This window comes from Hippocampus bargibanti, linkage group LG16, assembly GCF_051943395.1.
Source record: "Hippocampus bargibanti isolate YZ-2025 linkage group LG16, ASM5194339v1, whole genome shotgun sequence".
NCBI classification, from domain to species: Eukaryota; Metazoa; Chordata; class Actinopteri; order Syngnathiformes; family Syngnathidae; genus Hippocampus; species Hippocampus bargibanti.
Genome location: NC_142749.1, coordinates 16,185,052 through 16,206,050, shown reverse-complemented (window position 1 = coordinate 16,206,050; position 20,999 = coordinate 16,185,052). Strand labels below are relative to the sequence as shown.

General features: G+C 39.9%; 1 protein-coding gene across 1 annotated transcript in view; it reads left to right on the top strand.

The window, feature by feature from the left end:
* The window catches only part of fstl4 (follistatin like 4), a 94,835-nt gene extending 80,888 nt beyond the window's left edge, over positions 1-13,947 (top strand). The window contains exons 9-16 of the mRNA XM_089017348.1: positions 714-875; positions 2,581-2,715; positions 3,001-3,027; positions 5,355-5,473; positions 6,953-7,102; positions 8,741-8,848; positions 10,173-10,282; positions 11,920-13,947. Of these exons, the coding sequence (XP_088873474.1) occupies positions 714-875; positions 2,581-2,715; positions 3,001-3,027; positions 5,355-5,473; positions 6,953-7,102; positions 8,741-8,848; positions 10,173-10,282; positions 11,920-12,613 (1,505 nt within the window). The 3' untranslated portion in view covers positions 12,614-13,947. The remainder of the gene's footprint in view (positions 1-713; positions 876-2,580; positions 2,716-3,000; positions 3,028-5,354; positions 5,474-6,952; positions 7,103-8,740; positions 8,849-10,172; positions 10,283-11,919) is intronic.
* The last annotated feature ends 7,052 nt before the right edge of the window (positions 13,948-20,999 follow it).

Below are 20,999 nucleotides of genomic sequence, written 5' to 3'. Positions count from 1 at the left end.
TACACAAATACACAAATAAATACACTTAATAAATACACAAATACACCAATACACAAAATAAATACACAAATACATGCACAAATGCATGCACAAATACATGCACCAATACATGCACAAATTCATGCACAAATACATGCACAAATACAGAAATAAATACACAAATACACTGACAAATACATTGACAAATACAGACAAATACATACACAAATACACAAATAAATACACTTAATAAATACACAAATACACCAATACATAAATAAATACACAAATACACCAATACACAAACTAAATACACAAATACATGCACAAATGCATACACAAATACATTGACAAATACATAGACAAATAGACAAATACACAAAATAAATACACAAATAAATAGAGGCATAAATAGACAAATATTTCTCCACTGCGAGACTAATAAAGGCAAATCCAATCCAATAAATAAATAAATACATAAATGTGTATTTGTCCGGCTCTGAGGTGCTTTCTATCGCAAAACCAAGGTGTCATTCCTCATCTTCATTCTCTCAGACCCCCCCCCCCATGTCGTCCAACACCTTTTTTTTCATGGAGCAACCACAATAAAGCCCCCCTACACTGCCCCCCCCGCAACGTTCATCCCCCGAGCGCTTTGCCGTGCGAATTCATTCCGCGCCGCTGTGAAAGTAATTCCGCGTGGCTGGTGGTCTTAACCAACACCTCCTCCACAGTCCCGCCGGTGATCCTGGTGTACCCGGAGACTCAGGCCCAGGAGCCCGGCGTGTCTGCCAGCTTGCATTGCCACGCCGACGGCATCCCCGATCCCAAGCTGGTGTGGCTAAAAAACGGCGCCGAGTTGCAGCCGCGCTCGGCCAAGCAGCTTTCACTCAAAGGTAAGCACACTTTTTGCCTTTTGGCCAGTTTTTTTTGTTTGGGAAGTTAACAAAAATCCACGATTGGATTTTGTTTTTTATTTTTTTCCGGTGGGTAACTTTTTACTCGAACATCCTCATATCGATCGTCGCTATTCGTACATTGCGTTTTTGTCTTGCGCCTTATTTCGGTGACACTTTCCCTTATAGTTGATACAATAATTCACCTTCACTTACTTATTACTGTGGAAATTATCCATTACACTCCACTGTGTCTAGCTAGCTAACGTGATCTATTTGAGTTATTCCCGGTTGGACGGGGTCACCGTTGCTGGCTACCTAGCTACCTATCTATTAGCTGTCTAACTAGCTATCTAGCTAGCTAGTTAGTCATTTATAAGCTAGCTAGCTAACTTGATCTATTTGAGTTATTCCCGGTGTAACGGGTTCACAGTTTCTGGCTACCTAGCTAGCTATCTATTTGCTATCTATTAGCTGTCTAACTATCTAGCTAGCTAACTTGATCTATTTGAGTTATTCCCGGTGTAATGGGGTCACCATTTCTGTCTACCTCGCTAGCTATCTATTTGCTATCTATTAGCTGTCTAACTAGCTAGCTATTAGTCATCTATTAGATAGCTAGCTAACTTGATCTATTTGAGTTATTCCCGGTGTAACGCATTCACAGTTTCTGGCTACCTAGCTAGCTATCTATTTGCTATCTATTAGCTGTCTAACTATCGAGCTATATAACTTGACCTATTTGAGTTATTCCCGATGTAACGGGGTCACCATTTCTGGCTACCTAGCTAGCTATCTATTTGCTATCTACTGGCTGTCTAACTAGCTAGCTATTATTCACATATTAGCTAGCTAGCTAACTTGATCTATTCGAGTTATTCCCGGTGTAACGGGGTCACCATTTCTGGCTACCTAGCTAGCTATCTATTTGCTATCTATTAGCTGTCTAACTAGCTAGCTAGCTATCCATCTATTAGTCATCTATTAGATAGCTAGCTAACTTGATCTATTTGAGTTATTTCCGGTTGAACGGGGTCAACGTTTCTGGCTACCTAGCTAGATATCTATATGCTATCTATTAGCTGTCTAACTAGCTAGCTATTAGTCATCTATTAGCTAGCTAGCTAACTTCATCTATTTGAGTTATTCCTGGTTGAATGTGGTCACCGTTTCTGGCTATCTAGCTAGATATCTATTTGCTATCTATTAGCTGTCTAACTAGCTAGCTATTATTCATCTATTAGCTAGCTCGCTAACTTGATCTATTTGAGTTATTCCTGGTTGAATGAGGTCACCGTTTCTGGCTACCTAGCTAGATATCTATTTGCTATGTATTACGTGTCTAGCTAGCGAGCTAGCTATTCGTCATCTATTAGCTAGCTAGCTAACTTGATCTATTTGAGTTATTCTCGGTTGAACGGGGTCAACGTTCAACTCCCAGCACTTAACTCATGCTCGTAATAATAATATGATAATGATACATTTCATTTAGAACGTAACTCAAAATACTCAGCGGCAAATGCGGGTAATCCCTACTAGCCTAAATAAAAGTGAATCAGGAAAATTAGCACTTTTGAATTAAAATGTAATTGTTATTTTTTTCTGATATGCAAATTTTCCACCAAAGTTTTTGCAGAATATCCCGAGAGCATTTTTTTTTTTTTTTTGCACAGACTAACACGTCTGCAAATTCCCTACTTCTTAGCTAACGGCAGCGAGCTGTTTATCGGCAGCGTGCGCTACGAGGACACGGGCGCCTACACCTGCATCGCCAAGAACGAGGTGGGCGTCGATGAGGACATCTCGTCGCTGTTTGTAGAAGATTCCGCCAAGAAGACACGTAAGGAAAAATAAAGAAATAAGTAATAAAGTACAAATAAACCAAAGTAGCATGATGAGGAAAAGAAGCCGTGATATGTTAGCTAGCGCTAATTTGCGTTGTTGACATTAGCCAACCGACTAGCATTGGCACAACATTTCAAATTTTTGTTGTTGTTGTTTGACAGAACTTTTTCCGACTCCTGTATTCATGCTTCACATTTGTTTTTTTATTTTAATGAGCTATTTATTCCCGACTAGCCAAGTCAAACGCGTTTCAAGTCGCTGTCTTCCTTTTGTGTTCCAGTGGCAAACATTCTGTGGCGGGAGGAAGGTAAATACATCTCAACTCCTTTTTTGTATTCATGTGATCAAGTTGGCACGCCGCGCCGGTGCACCTCTCCCGCGCCGGGGAATGCATATAAATTACAGTATATGTGTTGTGTTGTCCGCAAGAAACAACAACCCCACCGCACTTAGCCTCTTATCTGCCACCCCCTACTTTGCGCATTGCTGGGAATGCGTTTCATCAACTGTCACTGGCACACAATCAGCCTATGTGTTACATTTATTTATTTATGTAGCGAGTTATCTAGTTAGCGGGTTAGTTGGTCGAGTAGTTGGTCGGGTAGATGTCCGAGTAGTTGGTCGGTTAGTATGTCGGTTAGTTGGTCGGTAATTGGTCAAGTACTCTGTACGGTAGTTGGTAAGTTAGTATGTCGGTTAGTTGGTTGGTAGTTGGTTATTTGGTTGGGTACTTGGTCGGTTAATTGTTGGGTAGTTTGTCGGCTAGTTGGTCAGTTAATTGTTGATTAGTTGGTCATGTAGTTGGTCGGTTAATTTTTGGTTACTTTTTGGTTAATTGTTGGTTAATAGTTGGTTGTCGGGGAGTTGGTCGGGTAGTTGGCCGGGTAGTATATTGGTTAGTTGGTCATTGGTTGGTCGGGTAGTCGGTCGAGTAGTTGGTTGGTTAGTATGTCAGTTAGTATGTCGTTAGTTGGTCGGTTAGTATGTCGGTTAGTTGGTCGGTAATTGGTCAAGTACTCTGTACGGTAGTTGGTAAGTTAGTATGTCGGTTAGTTGGTTGGTAGTTGGTTATTTGGTTGGGTACTTGGTCGGTTAATTGTTGGGTAGTTGGTCGGCTAGTTGGTCAGTTAATTGTTGATTAGTTGGTCATGTAGTTGGTCGGTTAATTTTTGGTTACTTTTTGGTTAATTGTTGGTTAATAGTTGGTTGTCGGGTAGTTGGCCGGGTAGTATATTGGTTAGTTGGTCATTGGTTGGTCGGGTAGTCGGTCGAGTAGTTGGTTGGTTAGTATGTCAGTTAGTATGTCGTTAGTTGGTCGGTTAGTATGTCGGTTAGTTGGTCGGGTATTTGTTCGGTTAAGTATGTTGGTTGGTTGGTCGTTAGTTGGTTGTTAGTTGGTTGGGTACTTGGTCAGTCAATTGTTGGTTAGTTGGTCGGGTAGTTGGTTGGTTAATTGTTGATTAGTTGGTTGTTAGTTGGTCCGGTATTTGGTTGGTTAATGGTGGGTTAATTGTCAGGGAATTGGTCGGGTAGTTGGTTGGGTAGTATATTGGTTAGTTGGCCATTAGTTGGTCATTAGTTGGTCGTGTCGTCGGGAAGATGGGCAGATATCATCTAGTGTTTAGTTACATTAGTTAGGTATTCGGTCGGGTAGTTGGTTGGGTAGTAGATTGGTTAGTTGTTCATTAGTTGGCCGGGTAGTCAGTCAGGTAGTCGGTCAGTCAGTTGGTTGGTCGGTCTGTTAGTCAGTCAGTCAGTCAGGTGGTCAGTCAGTCGGTTAGTCAGCCGCTTAGTTAGTTAGTTTTGCTAGCCCATAACTAGTGCTCACAGCTCCACTGTTGCGGAAAGCATCCAATCCTGTCTGTATATTATGACTACACACCAAAAACAACAACAAAGCTACCCCTTCCATCCGTAAAAGACTTATTACTATTTACAGAGGGCCGCCGCAATGTATTTTACGGGGTGACGGTTCGGATGCTCGCTACGCATTTATCAACGGGAGCAGCCGCGGCTTCCGCTGCCGCCGCCGACTGTCAGTTTCGGGCTGTTAGGCTAACGTACGCGGGCCGCGTTGTTACAAATGTGATGTGTTGACAAGTCGGTAGCCGAGCAGACGCCGTTGACTCCATTTCGACGCGGCGGCGTGTGTTTAGGGCACGCAAAATACGACGTAATGAGGCTTGCGCGATAACGTTTATGGACGGCGGCGTGGTTGTAAGTCGCAGAAAAGATGGCGGTCGGTGAGCAACGTGATGTAACTCGAAATTGTTTAACTGCGAGTGAAAACATTCGAGAAGTGACTGACTGGTCGCGGGTTGTTGTTTGCTAGCCGATATTTTAGAATCAACCCGATGTGCATTTAAGTTGGATATGCGGCTTTGTGTTAGTGGCTTTGTAGATTTATCGGGGTTAGGCTAGGTCGTGTTATGATTGTTTTTGAATGTTAGCGATCGGGGTTTGATTCCTCGTGAAGTTGAATCGATTCAAAATCCACTCACTTTTGGTAAATACACCGCCTAGTCTCTCAAACGGAATCCGAATTTCGGACGATTAGCTTACGCGGCATTTTTACACCGGAGGAATTTTTAATTGACGACTTTTGCATTTATGCTAGCCGTCTTGTTTACGCAGGTCTAAGCGTGGGCAACATGTTCTACGTGTTTTCCGACGAGGGCGTCACCTTGTTGCAACCAGGCCAATGTGAAATCCGCCGGCAAATCAAGCGCACCGAGAGGATCGTCGCCACCTACGTAAGGGGTAGTTCGTTTTCCATCACCTGCAGTCCTTGTGTCACACGACAGATTTTACTGTAAACTAATAGATCTCCCGGTTGAACGGGGTCACAGTTGCTGGCTACCTGGCTAGCTATCTATTTGATATATATTAGCTGTCTAACTAGCTAGCTATTAGTTATCTATTAGCTACCTAACTTGATCTATTTGCGTCATTCCCAGTTGAACGGGGTCACCGTTGCTGGCTACCTGGCTAGCTATCTATTTGCTATATATTAGCTGTCTAACTAGCTAGCTAGTTATTAGTGATCTATTAGCTAGCTAACTTGATCTATTTGCGTCATTCTCAGTTGAACGCGGTCACCGTTGCTGGCTACCTAGCTAGCTATCTATTTGCTATCTATTAACTGTCTAACTAGCTAGCTACCTTGCTAGCTATTAGTTATCTATTACCTAGCTAACTTGATCTATTTGAGTTATTCCCGGTTGAGTGAACGCTGGCGCATGTGGCTGCCGCTGCTCACCTCCAGAAAAAGCTGATCTTGTGACTGTAAAGTGACCTTGAGAGTTTTGAAAGGTGCTGATAAATGAAATGTATTATTATTATTTAATTATTATTATTATTACAGTAAAGTCTCGTTATATCGATATTCTCGGGAGTCGGAAAAAATATCGATATAACCGGAATATCGATATATCCGACCCTGCGGCATGTAAATTATCTCCTTGCGTTCATAGAAATAGTATCGTAATAAGCAGTACTATCGATATAACCAATATCAATATAACGAGACTTTACTGTATTATTATTATTATCTCCATTTTGTACTCAACATTTTTTTGAATCTCCGACAAGTAATCTAGAACCGTGATTGGCTTGTCACATGTCACATGACGCAAAATGTCGGCAATCTCCCTTCGTCCAGTCACAGTGGGCTGTTTTGCTAACCCCTCCCAATTTAACGGGATTATTTTAATGCGTTAGCATAGACTGTACACAGTCGATATCCTAGTGGGGGTAAGGGGGGGGGTGTGAATCAACTGGAAAGTAGAAAAAAAAGGGCTTGAGGTGGTAAAATTTGCTTGTCCCGTATTATGATTGATTTTTTTGTTAGTTTCTAGTTTTATTTTATTTTTTTAAACGGAGTCTCTTGTGATTGTATTAGAGATCAATCGTAACTCAATAAGCGGTGCGTTAGCGAGTTCCTGCTACAAAGAGCATTCGCTGCACTTTAAGTGCAGCCCGATGCGATGCGAGAGCTGCATTTGTCAGCGGGTGAGGGGGTGAGGAGAGGGGAGAGGGGGAGGCAATTTTGCTGCGGAAAGACAACGGCGAGAAAATGACACGTCGCGACAAGAAAATGTAACTTTGCCGGCGAGCGGAAGAGGGAACGGTTGTCTTTCACATTTAACAAGCACAACAATGCGATCCACTAAGCCAACTTGCTCACTCACTTCTATTTCTTCACTTTCTTTCACAACATTTTCACCCGACAGGAAGAGATGTGCCCCAAAGGGGAGGGGCCATCCCCTCAGCGCTGCGTATGGTCGTCGGCGGTCAACGTCCGCGACAAGTACGTCTATGCGAGCCAGCCCCTCCAGAGTCGACTCCTGATAGTGGACATCCAAGCGCAGCGAGTGGTGCAGGTAGGTTGTGGGGGTGGAACGCCCTCCGACTAGAGTGGACTTCAAAAGGCTCCCCGAGGCCAGATGCATGATGGGAAGTGCAAAAAGGGCAAACTTTAAGGGAGAGCTACTCGGACTTGAAACGCACGTTTTTCTTACTGCCGCAAAATGGACTCAAATGGACTCAAAGGCAAAATTCTCCAAACACATTTTTTCAATACCGAAATTAACGTAACATTTTTTAACCGTTTTTTTTCTCATTAATTCAGTCTCAATTTCCATCATTTTATCCATTAACTCATTCACTGCCATTTATGAATTTATTTGGCAATAGAAAATATGACGTTGAAAATATGCTTGGATGCCAAAAAAAAGCACTGGTCAGACCTCTGGCAATTTTTTTCCTTTCCACGAATTCAAGTGTGTAGAACATTAAAGCAAAAAAAAAATAAAAATAAATACATTTCTGCAATAACACACTAGTGTGTCAGCAACTCCCCGTGCAGCCATGCAGAAGCAGGTTAATGGATTGCGTTGTTCCTGCTTGCTGACCCTTCATGTCTTGTCTCTCTTCTGCCTTTTTTCCCTGTAATTCATTCAACTGCCCCTCCCCTCACGCCCCCTACCACTACCCCCGAGCCGATATCCGCTCTATCCATCACCATTCCCGACCAGCTGAGCACGTTTAGCACGTCTGTGTTGGCATGATGGGACATCTGCTGCCCAACAAAATCAATTTTTCGCAAATGTCAGGCAAAAAAATTAAATAAATGTTGCACTGGCTGCCCGTCGAGCGATGAGTCAAAATGTTGCTAAAAAGGTTTTCTTGACCTTTGTTTAGTGTCTCAACTGAAACTTATAGCTTGTTAAGTACGATGAGCGTGAGAGCACGAACGCGAGAGAGCAGATACAGGATTTTTGAAGCTACTTGTTTAGCATTTTAGCTAACGTTTATGTATTTCTATTTTATGCTATTTGATTTTTTTTTACAGTGAAAAATACAATTACAGGTAACATCCAACTTACGACCGAGTTCCGTTCCGACCAAACGGTTGTAAGTCAAAATGGTCGTAAGTCGAAATACATTCAAAATGTTGAATGGAGACTCGGAGGCGAAATGACTGGCAAACTTCCTATCGTAAAATTAGCTGAAATACACGTTTTTTTATATCCGATGTTTTTCTATCTGACGTTTTTCCATCCGACGTTTTTCTATCCGACGTTTTTCCATCCGACATTTTTCCATCCGACGTTTTTCTATCCGACGTTTTTCTATCCGACGTTTTTCAATCCGACGTTTTTCTATCCGACGTTTTTCTATCCGACATTTTTCTAACCGAAATTTTTCTATCCGAAGTTTTTCCATCTAGCGTTTTTCTATCCAATGCTTTTCTATCCGACGGTTTTCTATCCGATGTTTTTCTATCCAACGTTTTTCTATCCGACGTTTTTCAATCCGACATTTTTCTATCCGACGTTTTTCTATCCGACATTTTTCTATCTGACATTTTTCTAACCGAAAATTTTCTATCCGAAGTTTTTCTATCCCACGTTTTTCTATCCGATGCTTTTCTATCCGACGGTTTTCTATCCGAAGTTTTTCTATCTGATGTTTTTCTATCCGACGTTTTTCTATCCTGTCTTTATTCTATTTTGCAGGCGGTCGCTACAGATGCGTTTCCCGTGAAGATCCTCTACGACAAGTCACATGACCAAGTGTGGGTGCTCACGTGGGGCGACATGGACCGGATGCACCCGACGCTACAGGTACGTTTTAGCTTTTTTCGGAGAATTTAGCTTCCCTCAAAATAGTAAATCGCATTTTTAGCCACATGAAATTTGGTCGACGGCTTTATCGTGACGAGAGACAAAAAAAAAAAAAAAAATCAATAATCTACAATTGACTTCATACGAAAAACTATGATTCGGTGCCAAAAGCTAGCTTACAATTAGCAATGTGACATTGACAAAGCATTTCTCAAATGAATAGACCCACCAAAAAAAAATTGTCAACAAGCCGCACCGAAAAGTGAGCCTGTGAGACTCTTTCAAAATAAAATACATAAAAAACTGCAGATGATTGCAGGGACGAAGCCAATCCAACTGAGGTTCTGGGACACGTGGGAAATGGGCCAAAGGGGGAACGCCGTCGTCACAAACATGTTTACGGCTACCGCTCATTCCCGCCGGAGGCTAAGATCCAATTCGAAACCGCGCCAAGGCATCGCCATCGAGGTGTTTTTTTTTTTTGTTGTTTTGTTTTTGGGTGTTTTTATTATTCATCATTTCTGTAGGAGTGAGCTCAAAACAGAATGGGGTCCACCCCCTACTGAGCTACGGGCGGGATGCTGCGGTGCATTTGGTGCATTGTTCTTGGAAAAACAAAGGGGGGGGGGGGGGGGGGTTGGGGGGGTGGAAAATGTTTAAATGTAGCAGTGGCGGGTGGTCCAATTCAAAATGATTTGTTTTATGGGCTCAACTTACTTACTTATCGGGCTCAAGCGTTGCCTTGACGATGATTATCGCTGGCGAGACAGACGAGGATGTCACCTTGGGGCGCTACTTGCTTATCTCAAAACCAGGAAGTGATAAGGTGTGTGAAAATACATACATTACGAAAAGGGGGCGGGGTCAAATAAGCCGAAATAATTAAGGTAGGAAAATAGATGGTTTGAAAGGGGAGTCAAATAAGCTATTTTCATAAAACAGCAAAACCCTTCACTAAATCGACATGGTGGGGTGAGGTTCAATTTGGATCGTTCCTACAACCGACTTCTTAGGCAACATAGGCTCAGTTATGCTGATGAGGTGGTACCAGAGCAAATGAGGCAATCAGGCCAGTCGTAGACCGCATACTCAGGCAGGACAATAGAAGTAATCAGTGTAGCCGCAGGGAGTAGAAGAGTGTGGCACAGTAGGGGTATATAGGGCCAAAAACTACCAGCAAAAAAATTAGTTCGCTGACCAGCCTCTTGGATAAGAAGCGAAACGTCAGATACCTTCAAAGAAGTACAAATGACGGATGAAGAAACCTTCTTAATTAAGCTCTTGATATGATTTTTTTTTACGAATTCTACTGTTTGGCTACCAGGTCATCCCCCAAGCCAGCGTGGGTGAAGTCCACCACACCATTCGAACGTCCTTCCAGAGGGTCAGCGACTTCTTCATCCCGCCGACCAACCTTATCATCACCCACGTCAGGTAACCCCCCCTTTAACACCCACTCGATATAAGTAATAATAATAATAATAATAATACTTTTCATTCATAAGCGCCTTTCAAAACTCTTAAGGTCACTTTACAGTCACATGATAAAGTTTTTCTGTGGGTGAGCAGCGGCAGCAACACGCGCCAGCGTTCACTCAACCCATTGTAGGACGAATAAAGGTTTTCTGATTCTGAACCTGGAAGTAAATAGATAGAAAGCGAGCTAGCCAGCTAGTACATAGCTAAAAGCTAGCCAATAGATAGCTAGCTAGATAGCTAGCCACCTAGATAGCTATATAGCTAATATATAGCTAGCTAATTAGCTCGTAAGCTAACACACTGAATGTCACTAATTAAATACGCAAAATTGAGTAGCTAGCTAGATAGCTAGATAGCTAATTAGCTAATAAACTGAATATCACTAATTAAATTATGATCTTGAAGTGTACACACCGATGAATTTGCGAGTTTGAATCTAGCAAATTTGTGACTAAATGTAGCAAATTTGTGACTTTAAATCTAGCAAATTTCTGACTTTAAATGTCGCAAATTTGCGACTTTAAATCTAGCAAATTTGCGACTTTAAATCTAGCAAATTTGTGACTTTAAATGTAGCAAATTTGCGACTTTAAATCTGGCAAAATTTTTACTTTAAATCAAGCAAATTTGTAACTGTAAATCTAGCAAATTTCCGACTTTAAATGTCGCAAATTTGCGACTTTAAATCTAGCAAATTTGTGACTTTAAATCTAGCAAATTTCTGACTTTAAATGTCGCAAATTTGCGACTTTAAATCTAGCAAATTTGCGACTTTAAATATAGCAAATTTGTGACTTTAAATGTAGCAAATTTGCGACTTTAAATCTGGCGAAATTTTTACTTTAAATCAAGCAAATTTGTAACTGTAAATCTAGCAAATTTCCGACTTTAAATGTCGCAAATTTGCGACTTTAAATCTAGCAAATTTGTGACTTTAAATCTAGCAAATTTCCGACTTTAAATGTCGCAAATTTGCGACTTTAAATCTGGCAAATTTTTGACTTTAAATCTAGCAAATTTGTAACTAAATCTAGCAAATTTGTGACTTTAAATCTAGCAAATTTGCGACTCTAAATCTAGCAAATTGGCGACTTTAAATCTAGCAAATTTCCGACTTTAAATGTCGCAAATTTGCGACTTTAAATCTAGCAAATTTGCGACTTTAAATCTAGCAAATTTGTGACTTTAAATGTAGCAAATTTGCGACTTTAAATCTGGCAAAATTTTTACTTTAAATCTAGCAAATTTGTAACTAAATCTAGCAAATTTGTGACTTTAAATGTCGCAAATTTGCGACTCTAAATCTAGCAAATTTGCGACTTTAAATCTAGCAAATTTGCGACTTTAAATCTAGCAAATTTCCGACTTTAAATCTAGCAAAATTGCGACTTTAAATGTAGCAAATTTGAGACTTTAAATGTAGCAAATTTCCGACTTTAAATGTCGCAAATTTGCGAGTTTAGATCTAGCAAATTTGTGACTTTAAATCTAGCAAATTTGTGACTTTCAATCTAGCAAATTTGTGACTTTCAATCTAGCAAACAGAGAAAGCTAACGACACTACCGCTAACGAAAACTCCGTCTACCAAAAGGTTCGCCTTCGTCTTCCTCCGAGACGAACCGGCCGTGCACAAAGTGGACCTGGAGACCTTGCGGCGCCTCAAGACCATCAGTCTGAAGGACTACGGCTGCGTTCCGGCCAGTATGGCCTACACGCATCTGAGCGGCGTCTACTTTGTCCAATGCCGGGGTGGGAAAGCGCAAATCCTGGTGGACGCCGTGACGGACGCGGTGGTGGGTCACAACCGTAACCTCACCGGACGGCCTTTCGTGTCTCCGGACGGCCGCTACATCGTCACGCCCGGCGGCGGCGGGGATGGCGCCCGTTTGACGGTGCAAACGGTCTCCTTTCAAGGGGAGATGCGCCTCCAAGAAGAAATGCGGGACCCTGTGGTCGCCTCGGACTTGGTCTTCCAGCCCTCCTTCAACGCTACCAATCGATGCGCGGCGGTAGCCGCCTCGGACTCCACCGCGGACTTACTCTTCGCCGACCTGTCCGCGGGACGCCGCGAGGTCCTGCGGGGTCTCAAGGAGCCTCTGGGCCCTCGGAGTTGGCCCTGGGGACCCCCTTACCGGGTAGTGGTTTCTAGCGGTCCGTTCGGACAGTACCTGTTGACGCCGTCGGCGGAGTCTGTCTTCGTCGTGAACGGTAAACAGAGAACGCCGCACTGCGAAGTGTCGGACGTCACCAGGGGCAACGTGGTGGTGTGGGTCGGCGAGGTATGAGTAGGAACTAGGACTTTAAGAACCAGGATGACGTGCGTTGGGTTTTATCGTGTTTCAAAAAACTGAAAAAAAAAAAACAAAATATGAAAAAAATGATTGTCGTTGATAGTCCCGCTGGGAGAAAGTGTCAATGATGTTCGGCACGGTGACACAAAATGTACATGATTGCACTTCCCTTCCGTGTTATCACAGCAAACGAGTGACCCGATCACGGGTGACTACACGAACTATGCACAAAGCTCACTTTTTTTAGACTTAAAAAAAAAAAATAAGAAGAAATAAAGCTTTCTGATTGGTTTATTTATTTATGTATTTTTTTTTTTTCAGTGTCTACACTAACTGCAAAGCGTCCATCCGTCAGTCCGTCGGTCAATGTCTGCGTTTCGTGTCCGTGAGTCCTTTTAGACGCTGTATTCACCCAACCAACCCCCACTTCGTAGACGTCACCCGGATTATGTGTTTCGGAAAACAAAAACGTTAGCGACGGTAGTTTTTTTTTTCAACTCATTCGCTGCCATTCGTGATTGTTTTTCGCTAATTGAAAAAGGTGACATGGATCGCCATTCACAATTTTTTTTTTTTCATGCTTGGGTGCAGATAAAGCATTGGTCAGACCTCTGGCAATGTTTTTTTTTCCCCTTTCCACATTTGCCCTTTCGTCCATGTTAGCGCTTTGCTAGAGCTTCAGCGGTTGTTAAAGCGTAATATAAATCAATAAGTATCGTATCATATTTTGCCCCCATTTCAAGCTCAGATAACTCCAGACTCATATAACTTGGGAATTAATTATTATTTTTTTTTTTATGAAAGAAGATAGTCCAAGGTTTCTAACATTGTGTTTGCGTGTTGCTGCCGCTGCTCACCCGCAGAAAAAAATATTCTGTGACTGTAACGTCTCCCTGAGAGTTTTGAAAGGCGCTTAGAAATGACATGCATTATTATTATTATTATTATTTATTCCTGAAACTCAATATTCGGCGTGTCCAGCCATTTGAGTGAAAATGACAAAAACCCTGGCACTGGATTGGACACATTTTTGCACATCGTCTGGCAGTGAATGAGTTAAATAAAAAAAAAAAATAAGATAAAAATCACCCATTTTTAATCGCATACGCGTTGCCACCGAGCTAACTAGCCCAATCGTATCAAAATGCTAACGGTTTGATCCATGGATTATAAACCCCCCCCCCCCCACTTCCCCCCCACGGTTGTTGTAGATGAAGTGTTTAGGTCACATGACGAAAAATGACTGTACAGTTTTATTTATTTATTTATTGATTTATTTATTGATTTATGTTCCCGTATGCATTTTTTTGTGTCTTCTCTTGTTGATCAGGACGATTGTTTTTGTAAGAAAACAGCCAACTAAAAAAAATAAAAAAAAATACCAAAATAAAATCAATGACTCACTTTATTCACGTTTAAAATTCGCGGCAAGTTACGGTGCTTGCAGGTGCCTGTTTGCTTTTCTTTTTATTATATACAGTAAAGTCTCGTTATATCGATATTCAAGAGAGTCCGAAAAAATATCGATATAACCGAGACTATCGATATATCCGACCCTGTTTGCATGTAATTTTCTCCGTGCGTGCATAGAAATAGTATCGATATAACCAGGACTATCGATATATCCGATATCGATATAACGAGACTTTACTGTATTTTTTTTATTTTATTTATTTATTTATTTTGAGTCAATTGGTGAACTTTGCTTCAAATTCAACTCCAGGGCATAAAAAAAAACAAGTTTGCTTTCAACTGGTCTGACATGAAGGTGTTTCCACGGGCGACTGGCAAGTAAGCGGCGTGTCATCACATCGCACGACGGAGCAACATGGCTGCCTCGACTACACCCAAACCTTTTTTTTTTGGGTGCATTTTCATCAAGAAATATGTGCGACTTTACACTTCCTTTTCTTTTTTTTTTAGGTTGCCATCTGGCAATAATTAGGATTCCACATGAATTTTGGGCTATGTACATATAACATCGGCGGGTTCCGTTCCGACAAAACGGTCGTAAGTCAAACGGTCGTAAATCGAAAAGCATTCAAAATGGCTGACGCGACAATCATAACAAATGACGACACGCTGGCATCTCCTATATGACAGCTATTATTTTCCAAAGCATACCACATTACGAATTGGTAATCCAAAAATGTAAAGACTTCTCAACGGATTTACAGATCAAGCGTAGCAGAGTGACAACGCGGTACAATGTTAGTAGCTACGATCAAAATAATATGAAGAATAATAATAATCATAATAAAGAATGGAACGACTCACGCGCGGAATTGTCGAACGCATCCGTTCCAGGTGAACAATCATCACCTCCGACATCCCGCTTTTCACGTGACGGGAGGATGTTTACACCTTTTTTTTTTTCTTTCACATCTGCTGCTAATTGACTTGGTAGCAATTAGCGGCGGCGTAGCTCGACGGTCGTCCATGAGAGGCAACCGTTACCCGCGGCTAAGATGCTAACGCTCTCAACCTGGTTTTCTCGCATTCTCGATGGCGCGTTGACGAGGCGCTAACACGCTTTGTTTTTTCGGGTTATTTTTGAACTTTATGCTAGCTTTACCGCATAAATAGACCATCGCTCAACACCCTGATTTGAAACGCTCACCCCGTTTTGAAAGTCAAAGACGAGAATCGTTGCTAATTAGCGGTTCGTTTTCTAACGTGCGTTAACGAACAAACTAGTGCGATTGATTTTTAACTCATTCGCTGCCGTTCCCGAATTTATTCGGGAATTGAAAATTGTGACGTGAAGTGCCGTTCCAGAATTTGTCCGGGTTTTGATTTTTCTTGCCGGTGAGTGCTGATAAAGTGCTGGTCAGACCTCTGGCACTGTTTTTTCCCTTTCCACAAGGGGGCAGCAATTGCTATTTGTCCATGTTAGCGCTTTGTTACAGCTTCAGCTGTTGCGCTATATAAATATCAATGTCTGTATTGCACAGGTGTCAAAGTCAAGGCCCGCGGGCCAAATCCGGCCCGCCACATCATTTTTTTCGGCCCGCGGAAGCAAATCAAACTTGTTAAATTCCATGATGATTGCTAAAATCTCAGCCAAAATTTCATATTTTTGGATGTCAACCACAATAAAAGTCATTATTCTTGACTTCAGATTTGAAAATGAGTTATTCATTAATTTGCTGTGTGCTCTATATGTAATATTTGAAGGGATTTAAACATTCTAATTGGTTCCCCAAATTTATAACGGTCCTCGAGAGGAAACCATAACTACAATGTGGCCCGTGGCAAAAAATGACTTTGACACCCCTGCTGTATTGTATTTTGTACCGCGGCCCCAATTTCAATCTCAGATAACTGCAGACCCATATAACTTAGCAATTTTTTTTTTCTGATGAAATAAGAGTGTTTAAAGGTTTCTAACGCTGTACTGGATGTTTATGTAGTCCTAAAATTGAATATTCTGTGGGTACTGGAATTTGAGTGAAAAATGACAAAAACCCTGGCACTGGAGTGGACACACATCGTCTGGCAGTGAATGAGTTAAGGGTTCTTTTTTTGTGTTTGCGTGCTCGCAGTTCACAACAGAGTTTCACTAATAACGTGAATGGCTTGAAAGAAACGAGGAAGAAAAAGGAAGAAAAAAAAAACCACACACACAACAAAGCGGCGATGACTCCACCGTCATCATCATCATCATCATCATCATCAACTCTCTTCTTCTTCTTCTTCAGCCTCCTCTGCGTGACACTTGCGAACATGTACAAAGTGTGGCCAGCGGGCCTCCAGATAGAAGCAAAAAGCATAATTCAGCAGCGAGAGCGAGAGAAAAAAATAGATTTATTTCTCTAGGCTATGTTTAAAAATAAAAAGATAAAAAAAAAAAGCTCTGAAATGAAAGGCCATCATGGTGGACGGAGGGCAGAGGGACAACAAGATGGAGGCAAGGCAGCGTTTTCTCACGAGGGACACGAAACGGCAACTCGTGCGCCAGCAAAGCATAAAAAAGTGACTAAACGGGCTTGTAAACAGTCGATCGCGAGGTTGCTGATGTTATGTTTTGTCTCGTGTTTATTGGCCGTTTGCTTTTTTTTTTTGGGTGGTTTTTAACGTTGTTGCCGCCCCCCCGGGAGGATTTTACGAAGAAAGCTAGCAAAAGCGATATACAGGTATCACACAAAAGGCACACAGAATCAAATAAACTTTTAAAAATGATTTAAAAAAATACTTTCTGGTTATGTATGTATTGGAAAAAAAAAAAAAACTAATCACATCACACACACACACACACACACACACACACACACACACACACACACACACACACACACACACACACACACATGTAAGCATGTATAAAAAAATATTACATCATATATACATATATATACATAATTTATTTATTTATTGATAATTATTTTTTTGTATTTTTTTTGTAATTATAATGTATTGATTTATTGATTTATTTATTTATTACATATTTAATTATAATTTTATTATTACTTTTTATTATTTATTTTTATAATTTATATATAATTATCAATTTTTTGTGTCATTTTTTTTTGTGGGCATATATTTACTATGATATAACATTTATTAATATAGATTTTTATTAAAAATAGATTTTTCAATATAGATTTATATTTGTATTTTATTTACTCAGGTATATATATATATAATCAAATTCATAACATACACATTTAAAACATACATATACATATATAGACACATATAAATATACTATATATAATATACACATTTTTATAATATAGATATAATATACACATTTATAATGTATATATTTTTTAAGTCAGTGTTTATTATGAACTAATATATACATATATTTTTTTTAATCACTTTTTTAACTTCAACCATTTCAATGAGTGCTTCTTTTTATTTTATTTTTTTCATGCTAGCTAGCTATCAATATAATCAATATAAGACGCAATAACTAGCAAAGGGCACAGCCAAGCGACAATGATTATTTTTTTTTCCCTACCTTGACCTTTGTCTCGACCTTGTCGCCGTCGCCGACTTGACCTTTTCCTCTCCAAAGGCCACGCCGTGAAATTGCTGCAGGGAAACCGCCGCTCGTTTGCATTCCGCATGGCTGCAAGGACAAGAGAGGAAAAGCAGTTAGCGGCGCGGCGGCTAACCGTTGAGCTGTCTTTGAGTTTGTGCTTTCAAATTGGCGCTTGAAATGACGTCCCTCGCCATGTAGTCCCGTGTTAGAGGACAGACGCGCGCGTCAAAGGAACCCAATCGCCCGTGTTTGTTCGGCGCTCACCGCGGGGGGCTCATCCGCGCCCGAGTGTTGTTTACACTGGCGGATGAGAGCGCGCGTGGGCATCGAGAGGGTTTTGGAGTGGCACGGCGCACAGTGTAAACACACGGAGGCCGGAGAGCCGCACACTCAACGTTAGCGATTGTTTTGCGAGAGCGGCGACGATGATGCGATGTGGGCCTGAATACGTCACCGTCGAGTGCGACGCTCTCTGAAACCGCAGAGGCGCTCGAAAATAACCCCAACGTGGGTCAAATCGCTCAGAGATGATGATGGTCAAAATCATGAAGCCCGACCAATTAGTTCCAAATCCACAGCTGCCAAAATAATTGTTGAGGGTGTTTGTTTCTATTCTATTCTATTCTATTCTATTCTATTGGATTGGCCTTTATTAGTCTCGCAGTGGTGAAATTTACATTTCACAGCAGTAAAGTTATGAAAGGAATGAAAGTAGAAAAACAAAATACACGAGCTGCTGGAAAGGCAGCCACTCTCGCGGCGCCGTCTATTCTATTCTATTCATTATATATGTATGTAGATATTTATTTATTTGGTGTTCTTTTATTTGTATATTTTGTGCATATTTTTATTTATTTGTATATTTATTGGTGTGTATTTGTTGTGTGGTTATGTGTGCTGTTCATTATTTATTTATTTATTTATTGCTGCATTTATTTGTTTTTATTTAGTTAGTGGTTTATTGATTTCTTATTATATTTATGTGTGTATTTATTTGGTTTTATTTATGTATTTATTGTGTAATTCTTGAGTATTTGTGCATTTATATATTTATTCATTCATTTATTGATATGTTTTTTTGTGTATTTATTTGGTTTTATTTATTTATTTATGTATGTATTTATTTCGTAATTTTTGAGTATTTGTGCATTTATTTATATATTTATTCCTTCATTTATTTATGTTTTTTGTGTATTTATTTGTTTCTGTTCATTTATTGTGTATTTTTTATTTTGTGTATTTGTGCATTTATTTATTTACATGTTTTTGTGTATTTATTTGGTTTTATTTATTTATGTATGTATTTATTTCGTAATTTTTGAGTATTTGTGCATTTATTTATATATTTATTCCTTCATTTATTTATATGTTTTTTTTGTGTATTTATTTGTTTCTGTTCATTTATTGTGTATTTTTGATTTGTGTATTTGTGCATTTATTTATTTATATGTTTTTGTGTATTTATTTGGTTTTATTTATTTATTTATGTATGTATTTATTTCGTAATTTTTGAGTATCTGTGCATTTATTTATATATTTATTCCTTCATTTATTTATATGTTTTTTTGTGTATTTATTTGTTTCTGTTCATTTATTGTGTATTTTTTGTGTATTTGTGTTTTATTTATTTATATGTTTTTGTGTATTTTTGTTTTTATGTATTTATTTATGAGTGTGTTTATTTGTGTTTTTATTTATTTAGTTAGTTGTTTATTTATTTATTTGTGTTTATTTATTTCTTTTTTTGTTTTTTGAATGCATTCATTTGAATTTATTCATGTTTTATTTATTGGTTTTTATTTATTTATTTTGTTATTTATATGTATTTCTTTATTTTTTGATTTATTGGTGTGTTTATGTATTTATTTGTATTCATTCATTGATTTATTTAGTTACTATTTTTTTTTTTACATATTTGGTCATTTATTTATTTATTTTTGTATTTTGTATATTTATTTATTTGTGTATTTCTGTATTTATTTTTACTTCATGTTTTTAATGGCACGTGTCAGCTTTTGGGGGGAAACAACATGGACACCGAGTGTGATGATGATGATGATAATGATGAAGGTGCTGAGGAGTCGCAGCCTTCCCCTTCATCTTTTTGCCACTCTGGCGCGGCAGGTTGTCCGCCACGGTACAATCCCGCTATTACTGAGCTCTCGCCGTCACCCCCACGGCGACAAAATGTCCGCCTCGTTCCGTCCAGTTGCAAGTTGGTTGGCCTTTGATATATAGATATATAGATATATAGATATATATATATATATATATTTTTTTTTTTTTGTCCCCTCTCACTCCACGTGGTGCACTCAAGGTGCTTTTCATCCCCCTCCCTCGTCCTTTATGACCACCACGACACAATGCCACCCATTCATAGGACATCAAGGGACAATGACACCAATTACTTGCCGGCGACAGATGGAATAAAGCACAAGACGGCAGTACTTCAAAAGTACTTAGAACCGCAAATTTGGAATGGCGTATGGTTCTGGAAAGGGGGTCGGGGGGGGGGGGGGGGGTCCATTTGCTAGCTATCTGGCTGGCTATCTATTATTTATATAGCTAGTTGTCTAGCTTACTATCTATTGGCTATCTATTAGCTATCTATTTGCTAACTGGCCGGCTAGCTATCTATCTGGCTTGCTATCTTTTAGTTCTGTAGCTAGTTGCCTAGTTTGCTGTCTATTTTCTATCTATTGGCTATCTATTTGCTACCAATTAGCTACCTGGCCGGCTAGCTAGCTATCTGGCTATCTATTAGTTATACAGCTAGTTGTATAGCTTGCTATCTATTAGGTAACTAGGCGGCTAGCTAGCTATCTGTCTGGCTATCTATTGTCTTTCTATTAGCTATCAATTTGCTATCTAATAGCTAACTAGCCATCTATCTGGCTGGCTGGCTATCTATTATTTATATAGCTAGTTGTCTAGTTTAATATCTATTGGCTATCTGTTAGCTATCTATTTGCTATCTATTAGCTAACTGGCCGGCTAGCTATCTATCTGGCTTGCTATCTTTTAGTTATGTAGCTAGTTGCCTAGTTTGCTATCTATTTTCTATCTATTTGCTACCAATTAGCTACCTGGCCGGCTAGCTAGCTATCTGGCTATCTATTAGTTATACAGCTAGTTGTATAGCTTGCTATCTATTAGGTAACTAGGCGGCTAGCTAGCTATCTGTCTGGCTATCTATTAGTAATATAGCTAGTTGTCTAGCTTGCTATCTATTGGCTTTCTATTAGCTATCAATTTGCTATCTAATAGCTAACTAGCCATCTATCTGGCTGGCTGGCTATCTTTTAGTTATGTAGCTAGTTGTCTAGCTGTATGGCTTGCTATCTATTGGCTATCTATTAGCTATCTTTTTGCTCCCTATTAGCTAACTGG